The 21552-nt window shown below is 45.1% G+C and overlaps 1 protein-coding gene across 1 annotated transcript in view; it reads left to right on the forward strand.

Annotated features, from left to right (window-relative positions):
• Nucleotides 1–21552, forward strand: part of FRMD8 (FERM domain containing 8) — a 1254366-nt gene that overhangs the window by 483375 nt on the left and 749439 nt on the right. Inside the window, exon 6 of the mRNA XM_044075785.1 lies at nucleotides 4915–5081. Within this exon, the coding sequence (XP_043931720.1) occupies nucleotides 4915–5081 (167 nt within the window). The remainder of the gene's footprint in view (nucleotides 1–4914; nucleotides 5082–21552) is intronic.

Here is a 21552-nt window from a genome sequence, read left to right on the forward strand (position 1 = left end):
TTGTGTAATATTTTTAAAAGTCTTAACACGTGTAGTCAGCAGGATTTTATCTGTGAGCTTTCATAAGAGGAGATGCAGTTCTGTCTGCATTACTCTGTTGTTGAGATGTTCAGAAAGTACAACAATTATAGTAATATAAGTAGTATATGAATAATGATTGTCCTCTTTTTAGCAGCACTATATAGAGGTAAAATATCAGTGCAGTTTATTGCCCATCATGTAATGTAAGTTTTAAAATTAAATCTTTCAGTAGCTTGTATGAAGCATGATTTTGAAGTTAGTAATGCAAATATAAACTGACACTATTAGATTCCTAAAGCATTGGTAAGATGCAACTTCAGAAACATCTGGAGGCATCACTAGGCTGTAATGAGTTAAGTTGGAAAGGCTGAGCCAGTACATCAGGTAACATCCTAGTAATGGGTGACCCCATAGTCAGACACATAGATGAGCCATTCATTAGGAAGAGCAGAGACATGATGACTGTTAGCTTCCTCTTAGGTGGCAGGATTCATGATGTCACTGGGACCACCCCAACTCCCTTCACCCTAAGTGCACATTTAACTTTGTCAATGTGTATGTGGGAGTAAATGACTTCAGAAACACCTCCTTGGGTCATATGAAGACGGACATGATGAAACACTCAAAATATTCTTTTACCTGAAATTGGTATGAAACTAGTAAGGGGGCAGTACAATACCATCAGTAAGAATGATGCCACAATACAATCAAATAATAATAGATTTCAATTATTGCCTCAGCTGTTGATGTCATTTTAAAGGGGTTCAACTGGCGGTGGGTGGTAGTGTAGTAGCCCCACTCAACAGCAGTTGGCTGTCTGCCGTTCGATTCTCTTAAAAAGCGTCTACTGTGACGCGACATTGAAAATGTCCGCTCCTAGTTGTGCTGAAGGTTATGGCAAAGGCCAAGCATAGCCAGCATATAAACTCTACTGCCAATCATTCGGTTTCCGCTGTGGCGTCCCCCTAAAAGAAAAGCCGAAAAACAGTATGTATCAGTCTTGGAGGAGATAAATTGGCAACCCTAGTTGCTTTGCTAGGAATGGCCTTGTACCTCTCTCCTTATGACTCCTGCATACTGACCAGGACTTTTTCTTTCCCTGTAGTTCCTTTTTTCAGCAAGGTCAGTCTCATCAAATTCCCTACACAGCTAGACAAAATCAAGGCTATATAAAGGTAACACTGCTCAATGCTAGAAGTCTAAACAGGAAGCTGCATTCCATACAGACATTCCTAACTCTCAAACTTTATAGATATCTCTGTAGTTACTGGAAAGATGGTTTCAGAACAGTGATAGCATCCTCACTGTACATGGTTTTCAGTGCCTGCTACTCATTCAAACTTGATGTCAAAAATGACCGTTATTCAAGGGGAATGTTGTTTTCTAAGAAACCAGTTCACATCTGGACTCTTAGGTAGGACAATGAATTTGAACTCCTCTTTGTCTTTCTTATGCTAAATAAAACTGTGTACCACATCAAGCCAACTACTGTACACCCTCCATATTACGTACAGCATGTAAGGTATCAAAAAAATGGAATCCCTTCTTATCTGTGCAAGAATCTGTATACAGTATCTAAAGTAGGAGTGCTGGGTGTTTTGCTGTAACTTTGCTTTTGCTGATTCTTTAATCAGGACCACAGGCTCCATGGTGTGCATTTTGTCTTCCTTGAAAGAGAAACTTTGGAGCAAGATCTTGGTGGGTGCTGTCTAGCCAGCCAGCACAGGACCTGATGCTTTCAGTGATTTACTGATAGGAAAAGAGGCTACATTATCCCTTCCTCTTATTTATTCAGCAACCCAAAACAGGAAAGGGTTTCTTCACCATTTGAGGAAGGCTTTTGCATCTTACTGTATTTTGTCCTCTGGTGTAACAAAGTTGCCTCTGGATATGACTCCTTATTCAAATTTACCTCACTCCTTACTTAGTTTGGGACTACCTTTAGGGGTTAGGTGCAATTTTCAAAGGTTCATCGCTTATTGGAGATGCATCAGAAAGGGTTAGTGGGGTATAGATGTGGTCAGTCCTGGCCACATTGTGGAGCTCATTGGTCCTTTGTCAGAATGAGTTGCAGTAGTAGATCAGTCTTTTGTAGCAGAGTTGTTGTTACAGGTCCAGCCTGCAGTGTGTTGCCGAGAAGGTCTGTAGAAGCTGCTGGCTTCAGAAGTGTGTCAGGGGTTTAAGTTGCATCTGTTCCTGGTTTCCAAAGAAGACCTATGTGACTTCACCCAGCATATTTGATGCATTAGGTTTCAGGTGATCACCCTGCTGGGGCTTCTGCCCTTACTCATGTGGGTACCTAGATGGGACTACTGGATAAGGTAAATGCTGTTTCATGCATTAGCATTTGAGGACCACACAGATTTTTTTTTTCTTGGTGAGCATCACTTCCATTACAAATTGCTGCCATTGGGCTGTCATCAGTGTACAGAGTGTTCATTAAGGCATTGACTATAGTGACTGAAGATTTGCAGGAGAAGGATATCCTATTCATCTCCTACCTGCGTGACTGGCTCCTTGTAACTTGCTGGAAGCACTTTTTTGTGCTTGTTTCCATGGTTGCAGTCTCTAGGGGAGTAATAATAAATTGGAGGCAATCTTCCCTGCTACCACCACCACAGGGTAAACTCTACACTGGGGTGGAGTTGGACTCAGTCCAGTTTCAGTTATTTCTGTTCTTGGATAGTATCCAGGAGGTTATCGCTGTGCCTATCTGGTGAGAACACATTACAGGGTATAGACAGAGACCGTGCTGTGCAAATCTGTACTTTATGGTTGCCACTGCATACATGAGGATGAAGTGTGAGTGGCTTTAAAGCTATCAGTTGCTTACAGACTTTCTTTTAATGGCAGATCCTTTTTATTTGACCTTGGAGTGGTGGAACAGCCAATCTTCTGATGGTTTTCACTTTCATCACCCACACCAAGTGCAGGTTCTTCTGACAGTTTTACAAGTTGTAGAGCTCACTTAAGGTTCCCATATAATGCAGAGATTGTGGTAAGTGTTTCCACATCAGACAGTTTGAGCTGAGAGCAGTGGTGCTTCTAACCCTAGAACATCCTTGGAAAAAGTAATGCTAAATGGGCTTCTTTTTCCTTCTGGTCAGACAGTATGTTTTATGGTATAAAGACATGCAAGAAGGCACAGTGTGTCATACATTTTCTGCAAAGAGATCTGACCCTGAGCCTTAGACTTTCACCAAGCATTATTGTCTTGACCAACACTTTGAGTGTCAGCTTGTAACTAGGGAAATCCGTGCTCCAGGTCTTAGCTGTCTGAGCTCAGTGCTTGCGCAATGCTATGGCTTCTTCCACCTTGGTTTTTAACAGCTTGCGATTCTTTTTAACCAAAGACCTATTAAGGAGGGACCGCAGTGTTAGATGCACGAGGTACAGTCTTACTGTGTCAGTCTGTGAGAGCACACTCCTTTATGAGTAGGGAATTCTCATCTTCCTTCTCAGTTCAGATGACAGTGGGTCTCCTGCAAGCCGCAGCTCTGTTAACTTTGATAAGTATATATTGTCATATTACCATAATATGTTGCGTTTTTGTTTTTTCATTTGGAGAAAGGTCCTTGCTAATGTCACTGGGTAAACTTGTGGACTTTGGTGGTGCCTGCAGTTACATAGCCAGCACATTTTATCCATAACTTGCATTGCTATGGGTGTTTGGACATCCATTAATTTGGGATTTTGTGGTGGTGCTGCGGTAGCATTGTTGCCTCACAGCAAGACGTTGTGCCATTCGATTCTCAGCTAGAGCGTCTTCTGTGTGAGACATGCGTGAATGGGCATACCTTCGTTGAAGGTTGTGCATCAGGGTTGGCAAGCTCAGCACGTAAAAAATCTACTGCCAATCATTAGTGGACCAGAGTTCCGCTGTGGCGACCCCTAACCGGGAAAAGCTGAAAGACACAATCATAGATGAAAAAAGTGATGAATTCTTATGGAGAAGATTTACCAAACCAAGGACATATCAAAAAGTTTTTTTTTTTTTCACAGAGCAACTGATGCAGTTTGAATGTATCTGTTAGCTTCACCTTACTAACACTGCTTTTTATGTAGAATAATGTTCAGTGTCCAAAACAAGCAAGTCTTCTGCAGATGCATTTGAAGTTTGTCCGCAGACTTGAGTACAAGAGCATTTTTTTTCTGTCAGGATTTGGTTCCAGTATTTTGTGCCAAAGAAGAGAAAAAGGGGAAGACTGTTGAATTTGAAAAGACTGCAGTCTCTACATGTTTTTTTGTGCTGTACATAGGGATACAAATCAAAAAGCTGGTTTCTACATACCATAGTCCCCCAGCCACCAAGGAGTCACTGCAAATTTTACCTAATTTGTGGTTAAATTATCATACGATAAGATCTTGCCTGCTGTTTGTTTCTTTATACATATTCTGGATATGATGTGACAGTCTTCATGCTGTCTAAGACTTTCGGGAGTAGAATTGAGAAACAGTTGCGAAAGTATGAAGTGTTTTTACAATCAATATTTATGTGTGCTGGAGGTAATAATTGTAAATATTACTGCAACTAGTCCTATTTTAACATTGAGTAGCAAATCTGCAACTGCAGTACAGACATTTACAGAAGTAAAGCAGCTGATTCAGATGTATTTTGAAGCAAGTAGGCTTGTGTGTGCCTACGAAGTATTGTGAGTTAGAAGTGGTTATGGTTATAGATACAAATGCAGCTTGTGCTTGTGGATTCTTTTCAGTAATTGCCAGAAGTAATGTTTTGAGGAATCCTAACTTGATTACAATTTTCTTTTGTCTCTTTTGCATTGTATTGTGTACTTGAGGCTTAGGTAAGTTAAGGACAGATAAAAAAAAATCAGTAATCTAAAAATGTATACAGAATATTACGGCATTTCTTTTGTATCTGTTATTCAAAAGATTGAAGATGAAAACATTTTAAGACTATTATATGACGAAGCCAAGTACAATATTCTAGAAGGAAGGTATCCATGTGACGTAGAGGACTGTGAAAAACTGGGTGCATTAACCTGCAGAGTAGAACTTGGTGCCTTTGATCAAGAGATGCACAACACAACTTACTTCAGGTAAGCCAACTCCTGTTGTGATGGGAAATAGTAGTAAAATAAAAAAAATGCTTTGTAGTGTTGTATCTAAGGTGATGTATCAGGTAGTCAGAATTAGCTTATATTTTATGTACAGAGTTACAAAATCAGTATAGTAGAAATTCTTTCTCCTGATCATAGCAGGTTTTTTGTTAGTGAAGTAGAAAGACAACATAGTTTACCATTGTAGATTGTAGTCAGATTGTTAAGAAATCATTACACTGCTAAACATAGCTGAATGAAGTATTGCAGCTGTTTTGAGATATGTTTTTCATATTAAATACATGTTTTTCATATTAAATACATCTGAATAATTTAAAGTAAAAAAATAAGATTGAATGGACACTTTTTCGCAGTGCAGTCATGATCGTATCTTTTGAGTAAAGAATTCCTGCATGTGACACTCAGCAAATTTAAACTTTAAGCAGTTTGAGTCTTAACTTTTAAACTCATTAATTAATACAAAGGTGATGTGTGAAGATAAGTGGGTTTATAATCTGGTTTCTTATCAGTGTACATTTGACACTGAAAAAACATTATCCTTATGAGACAACCCGTATTACTGGAAAGCAATAAAGTAATGCACTGTAGCATCTTACCTATTTTAGGTAAAAAAATGTGATAACAGAAACAAAGAAAATGGTGTGGAGATTCATTTCCCTTCCTCCTGTTCTAATCTTTACTCTTCCTGTTTTTAAAAGGTTGAACTAGGAAACTAAGAAATGGCATCCATCAGTGTGCCGAGTGTGTCCAAAATGGCACCACCTACTTATTCCCAGTAGAAAGAAAATAGCAAATTTAGAGCAGTATTAATTCCCAAATCCTTTACACCACCTAGATTAACAAGGATGTTTGTACTGAAGGTGTTTTCTAACACTGGAAATACTGCTACCACAGAGCCTGATATTTTACCTGCATGCCTAAAAAATAGTGCCAGATATGCTCTTGTGGTATCGTGTAACCTGAGATCTGAAGTAGTTAACTTAATTTGATCAGCAACCTTTGGGTATCGGATCCGACAGCTTTCCAAGCTAAAAGATCTGAGCTCTCAGCTCCTCCCCCTTACCCATAATACCCTGCTACCTCCCTCCAGTCGTCAGATCTCATTTGCCGCGGCTCCTGACAGCTTAAGTGATGAACTCTTGGCATTGGTGAGAGTATTTAAAACTATCTTCTTTAAAGTTTTTAGTGTTTTTTCGGTGTGTGTGAGTGTAGTAGGCCGTTAGTTTTCTGTCTCTGTATTTTTCGGGGTTTTTTTGTGGTACTTAGTGTAAATTTTAGTTTTTTTCCCTCCCCTTTCTCTGTGTGTGTGGGCACGTTTCAACGTGCGATGGCTGAGGGGCCTAAGGCCATTTTTTCTAAATGCACTGAGTGTGGTCATAAGCTGTCCCCAGCAGATGGCCACACTCAGTTCGTTCTTTGCCTGGGGATGGCCCACTTGTCTTCGGGCTGCCAAGTGTGCGCAGCCTTTAACCCCTGGGCTGTGAGGGATAAGAGGAATAAGTTAATCCTGCAGGGACTCTTGCTCGTGGATTCTTATTCCGCCTCTCCCTCAGCGGCACCAGCCGCAGCTGCGGCTGTCCAACCTTCAGCTCCCCCTCCCCTGGCAGGGACTCAACCTTCCTCTTTGTCCCAGGGAGAGGGGGACTCTTCTAGCAAAGAGAAGAGGCATAGGGATAAGGAACGGCATAAGAGCCACAAGCGGCGGACAGAATCTCATCCTTCTGCTTCGCCTGCTAAATTAGTTGACTCTCCCAGGAAGGTCTCCGGTCCTTCCCCCTCTCGGCTCCGTTCTCCCTGCTTTTCTCTGGAGCCGGAGGAGGAGTCACGCTCTCCCTCGAGGTCATCTAGGCGGCCTTCCCGGCCCGCCTCGGCGACTTCTTCAAGGTCTACTAGGAGCATGTCTGACGCTGATATGGACCCGATGATGCATTGATTCCTGCAGGCCCAAATGCAGATGGGGGTGCTCTTGCCCCCCCCCTCCGGGGGGGGGAGCTCGGCCCCTTTCTTTGCCCCAATTGTTCCTTCTCCAATTCACTTTCGGGTTTCGGAGTCTTTGGATCCGAGTCATCTCGGAGCCGGGGAGTCGGCGCTGACAGTGGTGGCTACTTCGACGCCGACCGTACTCTCGAGCGTGTCGGATGCGACCTCTCGGGGCCGAGAGCTGAGCTTCGGATCCGCAGGGGTGAGTGTGTCTTCGGCTCCATTTCGGTTGGAGCACACTCCCCTTTCGGGTCCGATCGCGTCGGCTCCGACTCCGGTCCTCACTTCGGAGCCGAGGGGGCTACTCTCGGAGTCAGGGGAGAGTTGTTCGCCCTCGGCTTTTGACGTGGTGGAGAGGGTGCTGCCGAGGAGTTCCAGGTCCCCAGTCCGGGCTGCGGATCCACCCCTCACTCCCTTGCATTTGGGCCTGTCTTCCATCATCTGGCCTCAGGGTCAGCCTGCACTGGCGCTCCAATTGGTTCCCGTAGGGGAACAGGACCCCGTTAGTGAGCCCTCCTCGGACAGCCCTACTGAGGAGGTCTTACACAAACGAAAGTGCAAGAGGAGGCACTTTGACTCCCCCGAGTCTCTCACGGAGGACACGGACTTAGAGGAAGGGGAAGGTTCTCCAAGGTCACCCCTGGAAGACGTCTCCTTTGGAGACATTATGGAAATGCGTATTAGAGGGGGGTGGTCAGCCCAAAAACCTTCCTCGGATGAGTCTGTGTTTCTGGAGGCGTTTGACGCAGGCCCGTCTACCTCTTGGGTGCCCCCCCCCCCGGCTGATACCCTGATAGACTTGATTACTGCCAGGGCTTGGAAGGAGCTGCACACCATGGAGCCAATCCCTAGAAGACTGGACAAGATACTTAGTCCTCCCCCTGACAAACCCGTGTGGAATAAAGGTTCCCCAGTAGATGCCATGCTGGTGGCGGCTGCCACCAAGAAGGAACTAGCGCAAGAAAATTTCTTGGTCCATCCTCCTGATAAGGAGTCTCGGACGATGGACCGTATTGGAAAGCGGATGTTTGCTTCAGCCACCTTTTCTATAAGGGCGCTGAATTAACTGGCACACGTCATTAGACTCCAGCGGGATCTGATAAAAGAATATACTGGATCTCCCCCAGTGTCCATGGCAGCTGAGGACAAACGGATCTTCTCGGCTCGCATGGCCACTCTATAGTCAATTTCTAACACTTCCATGCGGCTTCTCTCCCATGCCACGGAGGGAGCGGCTAGAGCCAGTGGGGCAGGGGTCACCTTGCAGCGCCATGCCTGGCTTCACCTTTGCGACTTTGCGGAACCCTTCAAGGTGTCCTTCGTGAACGCTCCCTTTGACGGTTCTACGCTATTCGGCAAAACTGTCTGCGACACGCTGCTCCAGAGCGAGAAAAACGGGAAGACACTGTCTACCGTTGGGATCCGCTTCTCGAATCCTCAAAGTTCCTTCTCAAGGAACCAGAGAGGACAAAAGAAGATGTGGTTCCGGAAGTCCCAGCAGTCCCGTCCCGCTCCAGACCCTTCGTCCTTTAGAGGCAGAGGAGGACAAGGTGGACGCCGGCCCAGAGGCAGAGGGGGGCCAAAGAATTTCGGGTCCAACGATCCTTTCTCGGTCCGACCCGTGCAGCAGCCCTGAGGCCTTGCCCGGCTGTCCTTCTCTGGAGGCAGTCGGGGGGCGGTTTTCGGAGCACCTACAAAGTTGGGAGTCCATTACTACAGATCGTTGGGTGCTCCGAATAATATCCAGAGGTTACACTATCCCCTTTCTGAATCTTTCCCCACTAACAAAGCGCCTTCCCGATGTCCCACCCAATCAGAGGGAGGCGCCGGCTTCAGAAATAAAGAAGTTGCTAGAAAAAAGGGCCATCCAGCACGTCCCCCAGAGCAATCCGGGTTGGGCAGTTACTCCAGGTTCTTTTTGGTGCCAAAAAAGACAAGGGACTTGAGGCCAATTCTCGACCTGTCAACTCTAAACCTGTTCATTGCCAAAGAGAAATTCCGGATGGTCACTCTGCAATCTATTCTCCCTCTTCTACAGGAGAACGACTGGATGTGCTCCACAGACCTCAAGGATGCGTACTACCACATTCTCATGGACAGACGGTACAGGAGGTTTCTCCACTTTCGACTAGGAGCCAGTCATTTTCAGTTCAGGGTTCTCCCGTTGGGCCTCACCACAGCCCCCAGGGTGTTCACCAAGGTCATGGCAGTTGTAGCAGTCCGCTTGGGACTTCAGGGAATTAAGGTCTTTCCGTACCTAGACGACTGGCTCCTCACCGCCCCAGCCAGGCATCTGCTGTGCTTTGCCAGGAATTATTCCTTATCCTTGGCCCAGCACTTAGGCATTACCATAAATTTTCAGAAGTCGTCTCTTCATCCTGTGCAAGTTCTGGATTTCATAGGGGCCAGGATAAATACGCTCCAGTCCAAAGCCTTTCTAACAGCGGACAGGTTGCGCAGCTTGTCACTCCATGTAATGGCGCTTCTACAGTCCCCAGCCCCGCCTGCAGAATTGGTCCTGAGAGCCCTAGGTTCCATGACGGCAGCCATCAGTCTTTCACGTCTGGCACGATTGCACATGAGAGTCCTTCAATGGACTCTTCAGGTTCAATGGTCTCTCCTTCTTCACCCATTGGATTCTCCGATTCCCCTAAGCAGGGTTTGCAGGAACTCCCTTCTTTGGTGGCTCCATTCCCGAGAGCTGCAGGAAGGGAGACCGTTTCTGATGCCTCAACCCCAAGCCATGCTGACCACTGACGCTTCTCGCCTCGGGTGGGGGGGCATTCCATGGGCAGAACCGTCCAAGGGACGTGGACCCCTGTGGAGACCGTTCTGCATATCAGTGTCCTGGAGATGAGGGCGGTGCTTCTAGCGTTGCAAGCCCTTCAAGACCTTTTTCCTCTGGGGACTATTGCAATTCAGGCAGACAACATGGCAGTAGTCTGGTACATCAACAAACAGGGAGTAACCAGATCTTACCCCCTTTGTCGAGAGGCTATGAGAGTTTGGGAATGGGCGATTTACACCAACCACTTTCGGATAGCAACGCACATTCCGGGTCGGTCCAACATTCTGGTGGATAAGCTGAGTCGCTCGATCCTCACACCTTACGAGTGGTCTCTAAACCCATCAGTAGCGAATCAGATCTTCCTCAGATGGGGTCAACCTTTCTGCGATCTTTTCACTTCTCCTTTAAATGCAAAATGCAGCGAGCTTTTCGCTCTAATTCCCCCAACAGGGGAAAGCCCCAGAGACGCTCTGGTTCATGCTTGGCCCCCTGGTCTTCTTTATGCTTATCCTCCTCTTCCGCTAATGACAAAATTTCTGCAGAAAGCTCATCGGTTGGGAAGCAAGATAATCCTCATAGCCCCATTCTGGCCTCGCCAGATCTGGTTCCCTTACCTGAGGTCTCACAGCGTAGCTCCTCCTTGGATCTTAGATCCCATTCCGGATCCGATCTCATCCTGCAGGATTACAACCTCCAAACCTGGACAAGCTCACGGCTTGGTTGATCCAGTTCCACTAATAGCTAGGACTCCCGGTATCTCGTTTCCCGTAAAATCTGTTCTGGTGGCGGCACATAAACCTTCTACCAGGAAGATCTACAGAAGTAAATGGAAGCGTTTTTCCATCTGGGCCAAACATAGGGATTTAGACCCCTTTACTGCTCCCATTCCAATGGTTCTTGAATTCCTGTCCCATATTTTCCACAAGAAGCCAGTGCTTTTACATTCAAAGTCCAAGTGGCAGCCATTTCCACATAGGGGATAACCTTGGTCCCTTAGCGTCTGCTAAGATATGCAAAACCTTTTTGAAAGACATCTTTCTGTTGAGACCTCCGGTCAAGAATGCAGTTCCCCCATGGGACTTAACCTTGGTTCTTCAGGCACTGACGGGCCCACCCTTTGAACCGGCAGCTTCAGTTGAGTTAAAATTCTTATCTTGTAAAACGGCCTTCCTTATTGCAATTACTTCAGCCAGAAGGGTATCTGAACTTCAACCCCTTTGTATGAAATCCCCCGTATCTGGTCTTCCATAAGGACAGAGTGTCTCTCAGGACTAACCCTTCATTCTTGCCTAAGGTGGCCTCCGAAGCCAATATCAACCAAACCATTAACTTGCCTGTTTTCTTCCCCAACTTTCAGAACAAAGGGGAATACAGATTGCACTTATTGGATGTGTACAGGCAATTGCGTTTTTACTTGCACAGGACAGCGACTACACGGAAATTGGATCAGCTCTTTGTGTCTTTTGCTAAGCCATCTTTGGGAAAGCCTATTACGAAAGTTACCTTAGCTAGATGGATATCCCACTGCATCGTGCACGCTTATTTAGCTTCCAGCCAGCCAGAACCCTTGGGGGTTCATGCCCATTCTACCCGTTCTATAGCTACTTCTGCAGCATTCTGGTCAAACGTTCCTCTAGATGACATCTGCTCAGCAGCTACTTGGTCCTCTTCTCATACCTTCATGTCTCATTATAAGTTGGATCTGATATCCAGAAGTAGGCAGCAGCATTTGGCTCCGCAGTGCTCCGGAATATCCTTCCTTGAGGACCGCTCAAGGTTTTAGGGGTTGCTGATCAAATGAAGTTAACTACTTCAGATAAAGAAGTTATGTACTCACCATAACGTTCCATCTGAGTAGGTAGCTTAATTTGTCAGCAACCGACCCCCCCCTCCTTCCCCTAGCCTGTTTCATGGTTATATCTATGATGGAAGGTTTCCCTTTGTCATGTATCAGGTTAGTGTTCCTCTTTCGAGTGTGTTAGATTGTTCTTTTTGGGTGCATAATTGGCAAACTCGATCTGAGGAATGGAGGGAGGTAGCAGGGTATTATGGGTAAGAGTGAGGAGCTGAGAGCTCGGATCTTTTAGCTTGGAAAGCTGCCGGCTCGGATCCGAGGTCGGATCCGATACCCACAGATTGATGACAAATGAAGTTACCTACTCAGATGGAACGTTATGGTGAGTACATAACTTCTTTTTAGCAGGATTTGTCCCCAAAGTACAGAGAACTCAAGTGATGTTCCAACACAAGGGCAGCACTACCAATGACCTAGGAGATTATATACCCATTAGTATGACTAGTCTAGTTTGCATAGTCTTGGAATGTTTAAAATATGATCTCAAAACCTATGGAACCTTATCAGGCTAGTCCAGCATCAAGGGAAGATCTGCATACTCAGTTTACTTAACAGTACTGGGGTTAGATTTATCAAAGAAGTCCTTTTTCTTCCCACCCCCAACCCAGGTAGTGTTTCTGTGGTGGACACTAACCTTGAGCTCCAGAATCCTTAATACCATTCCTCAAGGTCAGTCAGTCCCATAATTTGATATCCTTTGCATTAGAGTATAAATAAAAGTGGGATTTGGCTCTTCTCCATCACTGTAAAACCAGTGCTAGCATAGGCTCTAGCTTGTGATCTGGTAACTGCAACAGCACTTACATCATCTGGGCATGTTAACTTTTTCAAAGTGATCATCAGCTCAAACTTTGAACTCTTTAACTGGCAGAAAGGAACCAGTGGATGCAAGGGGTTAGAAGATTCTCACAGCCTGATGCATAATGTCACAATATTTTCTGTCAGATAGACACTCGTGCCCCTGATCACTTAATGGAAGGTAATTTGCTTTGGAAAAATTATGTAGGATTTGATGGGGGTTCTACCATTACCTTTATTTCAAAGGAGACCAATTTATGATCCGATCTTAACAATGAAGACATTACGCTAGAGGGCGTACAGTGGTTCCCCCATATTTGTGATTACTCTGTCAAGAATATTTGAGCCCCTAGTGGGAGTGCAGACCAGCTGTTCCAGAGTATTTGCATTAGCAACATCCAGAATCTTTGAGTCTGCATGTTAGAGTTCGTGCATGTTTCCAAGTTTGTGGGGGGATGGTTAAAATCGCCCATGGCGTAGTATGTTGGGCTGAATGATAAGTGATTCTAGTAACTTCAGGTAAGCAGAGCAGTTTTCATGGTTCATGGTTGGAGACCTGTAGCTAGCGATGATATGCATGGGGATATTGCCTGTGGTCAGCTGGACATGGCTTAGCTCAAGTGAGTCATCCTGCTTGACCAACCTTATGGTATGATTGTTTTTTTTTTTTTTTTATGTAAATGAAACACCTCCTCCTTTCGTTTTTTTTTTTTCCTTTTCAGAGGGTGATCTGAATGTGTGATAGACATTGTAGCCTTGCACTGTCGAGGTGCTTTCCACAGCCTTGAACAACATCTCTGTAACTGCACAGACGTCCGCATTTTCCAGGTTGAGGAGAGCTTCCAGGGAGTACATTTCTTGTTAAGACTCCTAGAATTGAGCAGTAGTACCTTCAGCTTGGCATTGGAAACATTTATGTTGATAGGTCTGTTGGTTTGGCACTGCCTAAAAAAGGCACTGTGAGGGTGGCTAATGCCTTGACCAGTATTTAAAAGCCTGATGGCAATAGGTGCAGACTGTCTCTGGAAAGCGGCATGGTCTATCAGTCATGTTGTGCTAGGCTGACAAGTACTGGAACCCTGTGGAATGACACCAGTAGCTAAGCCAGTTTCTGAAGTCAGTTATTTTCTGTTTGTATTGTGATATCATTCTTGGGGAGGGTGGAATGCTGCTTATTACGAGGCTCATTCCAGGCTGAGACATGTATTCAGAGAAGTCCATCATGTCCCTCTTCATATAGTCCAGGGAAGTACATCTCAGGTCATTCACACCCACTTGGACTATGACCGAGTCATACTGGTACTCGTGGTTGAGCAAGACTTTATTTAGTGAGTTAATTGATGTGTGTGTGCTGACAACCTGTTTGTCATTTGACTTATAAGCATGTGAGAGTTGTGTCTCAATTTTTAAAGTGTAACTGCATCTTTCACATACTGTTTTTGTTTTTTCATGATTAAGTGGTTGTCAGTATACATGACCCAATTGCTACATTACCTCTGCATGCCCATGTCCACCAGGCTGGCCACAGAAATAGCAGGAAATTGCCTATCCATGGTTTCAGGTTTTTTACTATGGGTTTAACCAGGGAGAAGAGTGGGTAGATTTGACTGGGTTGGGATGAAACACATAGACGAAGAATGGGTGCTATCCAACAAGGTGATGCTGCTCTGTGTGCAACTCAGATGCTGCTAGAGCAGCAAGGAAACTAGGGAAGGTTGCAGAGACAGTTATTTTACTGGAAATTTTAACTTGAAAGTCTTTGCATCTGTACAGGTCACTGCTAACAGCTGCTGTATGGAGAGCAGCTTAGCACAAACACTGGGTTTATATAGAATCAGAAAAAAAAGTTTTACAACAGCAAGGCCTGCAGACCAATCGGGAAAATACACAAAAAGCTTTCAGCTAGCGACCCCCAACTCAAGATAGGCTTGCTATAGAACACTTCTGCCACAAGGGTGCAGTCAGAAAACCCTCTTAATGTAAAAATGCTGGTTTTAGAGCTCAAGTGCAGGGAAACCACATAATCTAGATGCTACAGTCATAGGTAGGTACTAGGCTATTGGCCCTGGGGCCTATACAAGCCCAGCCAAAAGGGTACCCTGGCCTTTGCCACCCAAGAAAATTATTTTCCTGTGCCACTGTCAAGCAGAGCCACAGAGGTGATCCCTGGAGTGAATTTCCTATTTCCCATCCAGTCATCAAGATTTTTCATGAAGAGTGCTAATGAGGAGCTTTGTTTGATATAGCTAGGTAGTTTATTTCAGAGTATGGGAAGTTTGTGGTACAGGAATCTATCCCTCTGGCATGTTCTGTTTATTGTGGTGACAAGGTTTAAGTCCCTAGAGCATGTAGCTCGGAGGGATTGGGATTTCTTTAAGTGGAGCATGTCCAACAGCTTTGGGTTTGACATAACTTTGTATGTTAGGCAGAGATCACCTCTGAGTAGGCGATATGCGATGGAGTAAATCTGGTGTTTTTTGAGACGGTCTGCATCGGGCATCTGTTTGAGACCGGTAATCCTCTTTGTGAGGTATTTCTGTAGCTTTTCCAGTTGTTGTAGATGTCTTGTGAGGTACATACCAAAAGGGGCGTTGTACTCTATAATGGGTCTAATGAGTGATGAGTAGAGTGGAACAATGACCTCTTTTTTTCTGGATGAGAAACCTTTTGTGATGAGGTGTGCCACGTAGAAGGATTTCCTGACTACTGTGGCAATGTGATTATCAAACGAGAGACTGCTGTCCACCTGTGTCCCAAGGTCTCTTATCATACTTTTGGTGTTAAGTATACTACCGCCTATGTTGTAGATGTTCTTCATCTCACATTGCTGCAGTCCTTACATATGGGTAGTCCGCTGTCCTCGGTCGGCCCGAATACCAAAGTATTAGGCTGACGTCGGTCAAGGCGCTTAAAACTGACATCAGGACTTCAGGGTACAAAAGCGCATGACCGACGTCATTTCCTCAGTCTTTTTTGCCGCATGGTCCGATGCAGAAGCAGCGTTGCAAGTGCCATTCGGCGTTCTGAAATTTTTCGAATTTGGAGTTTCAGACCGAATCCAAGTTGGCTAAGTACCCCGTTGGGAATATTTTGTTTTTTTCTTGCCTCAGTGTTTTACCGGATGTCAGAAAAAGTGAATAACTGTATTTCTTGTGGGAAACAGATACCGCATAGGGATTATCATTCTTTGTGTATTCCTTGTTTGGGGCCTGAGCACGACGTTGTTGGGTGTCGCTTTTGTGCTAGGTTCAATAAACGCACTATTAAGCGAAGGTTAGATTGTGCTAGGCTGGTCTTTGGGAAGCGGTGCAATTATAATATGCCGTCAGATTCTCCGGCGCCCGCTTCTGCGAAGAAGCGCAAAGACAAAGCAGTTAAACCCAGGCAAGATGAGTCGCCGGTTCTTTAGAGGCTTCAGTGGAACTGGTGGTTCCGACGGAGACTTCTCTGGAGTCTCAGGGGGAGACTTTGATTTTGCAGGAGGTGGTCTCTCAGGAGGCAGGTCAGGCTGAAGGGGCTTCTCAAGTTACTGTACTCCCCTCCCTTCCTAGGGTGGTTAGGCCTTCTCCTTCTGTTTCCAAGGCTTCTCCCAGAGGCAGGCCAGTTTTAGCTTCTGTTGGTGTCACTCCTAGTTCAGCAGGGTCTGTGCCTAAGAAGCACATGCTTAAAATGGCAGAAGATTTGATTACTCTGATTAGAGGTTCTTTGCCCCCTCCTGATAAGAGGCCTAGGGTGGAGCCAGAGTTGGGAAGTTTTGAGCAGGCTTCGGATGTTTCAGAGTCTTCAGCTGAAGACTTGCAGGAGTACTCTCCTTATTCTGATTCTGATGCAGATGATTCCACTCCTTCTGCTTCTCCTCCAGAGGATTTTTCTTTTTCAGAGACACTTCATTCTATGAGGGACCATTTTAGGTGGGAAGGTCAGGACTTCTCTGATTCTCGGAAAAGGCTTAGGGAATTTTTGCTGTTACCCCAGCATAGGCCCTTGGCTATACCCCCTGTTCTGGATGTTGTGGAAGATGTGTTTGCAGAGGCTTCACTTAATCCTGATTCTCTGCCTCCTGCTCCTGTTAAACCGGATAGGTATTACAGGGTGCCTGAGGCTCATAAATATCTTTATAAGAGTCCTAGGGCGGACCCAGAAACTATTAGTCAGGGACCTAAGGGTGTCAAGGCCTCTGTTGTAAAAATCCGGTTCCTCTAGATAAAGAAGCCAGAGCTTTGGATAGATGGGGAAAGAAGGTCTATACATCTTCTACCTTAGCTATGAGGGCTTTGAATTGCCAGTTTCATATGTTGAAATATCAAAACTTTCTTCTTTCTCAATTGAAGTCTAAGGTGGATGCTCTGGCGGAAGGCATTGAGTGTAAAGAATTACAAGATTTGGTGCATGTCTCTGAACAGGTGGGTAAGCATTCATTACAGTGTGGTTTTGATGCTGTGCAGGCCTCGTCTAGGGTGGCTGCCACTGGCTCAGTTCTTCAGGCACGCCTGGCTGAAGGATCAGAATTTATCTGACCATGTTAAGACAAGGATTTTGGATGCTCCTTTGCAGTCTGATGTGTTGTTTGGTTCACCTGTGGAGTCAGTCTTGAAGAAAATGGAAGACAAGGCTAAGTCTATGCAGGCTGTTAAAGATTTTTGCAAGTTCAGCCTCCAAGTTTAGTAGGAATTGGCCTGCTAAGGGGTGGACGTATCCTTCTTATGATTCTCAGTCTAGGGGTAGATCTAGACGTGGTAGGGGCAGAGCTCAGAGTTCTTTCAGACCTAGAACAGGGAGTTCACCTGCACATTCTTCGGGTGAGGGCAGGGGCCAGTCCTTTCGTAAACAGGCCCAATGACCTACTTTTTCAGCTGCCAGATCCTTCTTGCCTGGCAGCACCTTTGGGAGGAAGGTTAGCACTCTTCAAGGAAAATTGGATGTTGATTACCCAAGACAAATGGGTATTGGATATCATACACCAGGGTTACAAGTTTTATTTCCATACCTTGCCTCCTTTCAAAGGCATGCCGGACGTTCCTCCTCAGCAAAGACTAGAGGCTCACAAACAAATTTCTCTACTCCTTCAAATAGGGGCCATACAACTGGTCCCTCTGCCAGAAGTGGGCCTAGGATTTTATTCTCGCCTGTTTCTAGTACCAAAGAAAGGGAACACGTGGAGACCAATTTTGGATTTATCTATCCTCAACACATATCTGGACATTCCCAAGTTCAAAATGTTGACGTTACAGCAGCTTTTACCTCTGCTGGGCAAAGATCACTGGATGGTGACTCTGGATCTCAAGGAAGCTTACTTTCATGTTCCTATCAGGCCCAGTTGCAGGAAGTATCTGCGTTTTCGGGCTGGGACTTCACATTATCAGTTCTCTGCATTGCCCTTTGGCTTATCTACTGTGCCCAGAGTGTTCACGAAGGTTCTGGCTCCAGTGGTAGCTTTCTTCAGGCTAAGAGGAATACAAATCTATCCTTATTTGGACGATTGCCTGATTCTGGCCCAAGAAAAGGACTAACTTCTTCATCATTTACAGTATGTGATGGCAGTGTTAAGATGCCTGGGGTATTCTGTGAACGAAATAAAGTCCAGTCTAGTACCCTCTCAGGACATGTGCTTTCTGGGTGTGAGACTGAATACAGCATCCCAGATGGCCTTTTTGACCCCGGACAAACAAAAGAATCTTTCTCTTTACTTCCACCAATTGTCTCGTCAGTCCAGGCTGACTGCAAGGACAGTCCTTCAAGCCTTGGGGTTCATGGCATCTTGTATTCTGGTACTTCCCAATGCCAAACTGCATATGAGGAAGCTACAGTGGTATCTCAAGAATGTATGGACACAGCACTGCCAAGATTTGGACACTGTCATTCAGATAATACCTTGCATTCAAAAGGAATTTTTGTGGTGGGCTCAGGAATGTCACCTAAACAAGGGACTCTCTGTGACCCGGCCAGAGGCGAGTCAGATTTTAACGACAGATGCCTCAGACAAAGCTTGGGGAGCTCATCTAAATGGAAAATGGGTACAAGACACGTGGCCTGCCAGACTTCAACATCTAAATATCAACTTGAAGGAGATGTTAGCAGTCCAATTTGCATTGATAGCTTTCAAGGATTTTCTTCTTCCAGGGCAGGTGTTGATTCAAACAGACAACACAACTGTCATGTGGTACATCAACAAGCAAGGGGGAACGCATTCTTATCCTCTATGCAGACAAGCAATGATTTTGTGGAAGACTGCTCTCAGTTTACAGCTAAATCTTCAGGCAAGGTTTCTGCCAGGAGCACAGAACTCCTTAGCAGATGTGTTGAGCAGACAAATTATGGATCCCCACGAGTGGAAATTGGATCCTCATGTATTTCAGAGATTGACAGTGTTATGGGGAACTCCAGACATAGATCTGTTCGCTTCTCCACTAAATTACCAGCTGCCAAAGTTTTGCACAAAAGGTTTCATCCCACAGCTTGGAAAGTGGATGCTCTCTCATTCAATTGGAGCAATCTTCACGTGTATGCCTTTCCACCTCTGCCTCTCCTCCCAAAGGTACTGCTGAAGGTCAGACAGGACAAGCCAAACATGATTTTAATAGCTCCAGATGGGCCTCGACAGCACTGGTACCCATTACTGAGAAGTCTGGTACAGGAGCCTCCATGGCCTTTGCCTTCGATTCCTCACCTGCTGTCTCAGGAGAACAGTCATTTACTCAATGTCAAACTTCATTCTCTACATCTGACAGCCTGGCATATTCTGTTTTAAACCCTGGAGGGTCTCAGCTTCCACAACAAGTTTTGAATGTTATTTTGGAGGCCAGAAGGCCTAGTACAAGGAAAGTTTACGCAGATAAATGGAGGAGATTTTTATTTTGGAGTACAGCAAAGGACTTTGATGTTTCTAAACCTAATTTAAGTGTTGTGCTTCAATACCTTACTGAGTTATTGGACAAAGGTTTGTCCTTCTCCTCTATAAAGGTTCATGCTGCAGCAATTTCTGCTCACTATGACTGTGACCCACCATTATTTTCTCAGCCTTTGTTTAAGCAATTCCTTAGAGGGGCAAAGAATATAAGACCCCACGTAGAGCTCCTACTCCTGCTTGGGATCTCAATTTTGTGTTGGAGAAACTCACTCTACAACCTTTTGAGCCTGCAGCATCGGCAGAGTTGAAATATTTATCATGGAAGACTGCTTTTTTGTTGGCCATTACCTCTGCGAGAAGGGTTTCTGAATTACAGGCCCTTATGGCAGTTGAGCCTTTCTTAATTTTCCACAAGGATAGGGTGTCTTTGCACTAACCCTTCTTTTATGCCTAAAGTGGTTTCTAGTGTGGCTTTAAACCAAACTATTCATTTGCCTACTTTTAATGCAAACCCCAAAATAAAGGGGAAAGGATTTTGCACACTTTGGATATACACAGACAGTTGCGATATTATTTGAGCAGAACTAAAGGGTTCAGGCAGTCTCAGCAGTTGTTTGTTTCTTTTGCTTTGGGTTCTCAGGGCAAACCTGTTTCAAAACAAACTATTTCTAAGTGGATTGGTTTTTGTATTGCTTTCTGTATTCCCATCATGGTAAGGAGATTCCAGCTGGGATTAGGCCTCATTCCACTAGGGCTACTGCCACTTCTACAGCTTTTTTAAGGGGGGTGGCTACTAAAGATATTTTGGAAGCAGCTACTTGGAGTTCAGTGCATACTTTCTCTAAGCATTACCACCTTCCACTTTACTCTAAATCTAGGGCTGGATTTGCCACTGCAATTTTACAGGGCATTTTGGCAGCTCCTAATGCTTTATAGTTTTGCCATCCTCCCTTACCTCTGCTTTGGGATTCTACCCATATGTAAGGACTGCAGCAATGTGAGATGATGAACATAGTACAGTTTTGTACCTACCATAAATGTAGATGTTCGAAGATCCACATTGCTGCAGTCCAATTTACCCTCCCTCCTTCCCTCTGTTGTTGAAGGTGGTGGTGTGGTTTGTGTTGTACATATTGTAAATATGGTTAGTGCACGGGTGGTTGGTTAGTTTTTGCTGGTTTTTGGCTTTGGCCTTTCTTGTTAGGGCCTTCTGACATCTGGGGCAAGAAAAGACTGAGGAAATGACGTCGGTCATGCGCTTTTGTACCCTGACGTCCTGATGTCAGTTTTAAGCGCCTTGACCGACGTCAGCCTAATACTTTGGTATTCGGGCCGACCGAGGACAGCGGACTACCCATATGTAAGGACTGCAGCAATGTGGATCTTCGAACATCTACATTTATGGTAGGTACAAAACTGTACTTTTATGGGTACAGAATTTTTACCAAAGGGGATGACAATGCACTTTTTGGTATTGAGCTTGAGGCCATGGCTTTGACACCAGGCATTTGTCTCAGTGAGGCCCTTTTGAAGGATGTCCACATCGTTAGGAGTTTCGATTATGGCGCCTAGTTTGCAGTCATTTGAGAACTTCGTTAGCCAGAGACCTTCTGTGTTAGCCTGTACTTCAGAGAAGTAGATACCTAACAGGAGAGGACCCAGGACTGAACCCTGTGGTACTCCACTTGTCACTGGTCTGAAGTCAGATTTGGAGTCTGCTACTTTCACAGTGTGGGTTCTGTCAGTGAGCCAGTTGGCAACCCATCTTGTGACATAGGGATTTATACCTAGTTTAGTGAGTTTATCTATAATTCCAGAGTGGGGGATTGTGTTGAAAGCCTTGGCAAGATCTAGATAGGCTGTGTGAACCACCTTACCCTTGTCTATGGCTTTTGTGACTGCTTCAAAGAAGTCTATCAGGTTTAGGAGACGTGATCTGCCTTTTACAAACCCGAACTGGGTGGGGTCCAGAGTTGACTTTGTTTATAAGTTCCATAATGATACTTTCCATGGCCTTGCAGACCAGGCTCATCAGGCTAATGGGGCGGTAGTTCCCAGGGTCTATGGTGGCTCCCCCCTTGTGGAGTGGGATAACTGTCACTGTGCGCCATTCAGCAGGCACAAAGCTTGAGGTGAGGCTATGATTGAACATGGTACTTAGCTGAGGTGCCAGTTTGTTCTG

The sequence above is a fragment of the Protopterus annectens genome, chromosome 6.part1, assembly GCF_019279795.1.
Source record: "Protopterus annectens isolate FY-2018-M chromosome 6.part1, PAN1.0, whole genome shotgun sequence".
NCBI classification, from domain to species: Eukaryota; Metazoa; Chordata; order Ceratodontiformes; family Protopteridae; genus Protopterus; species Protopterus annectens.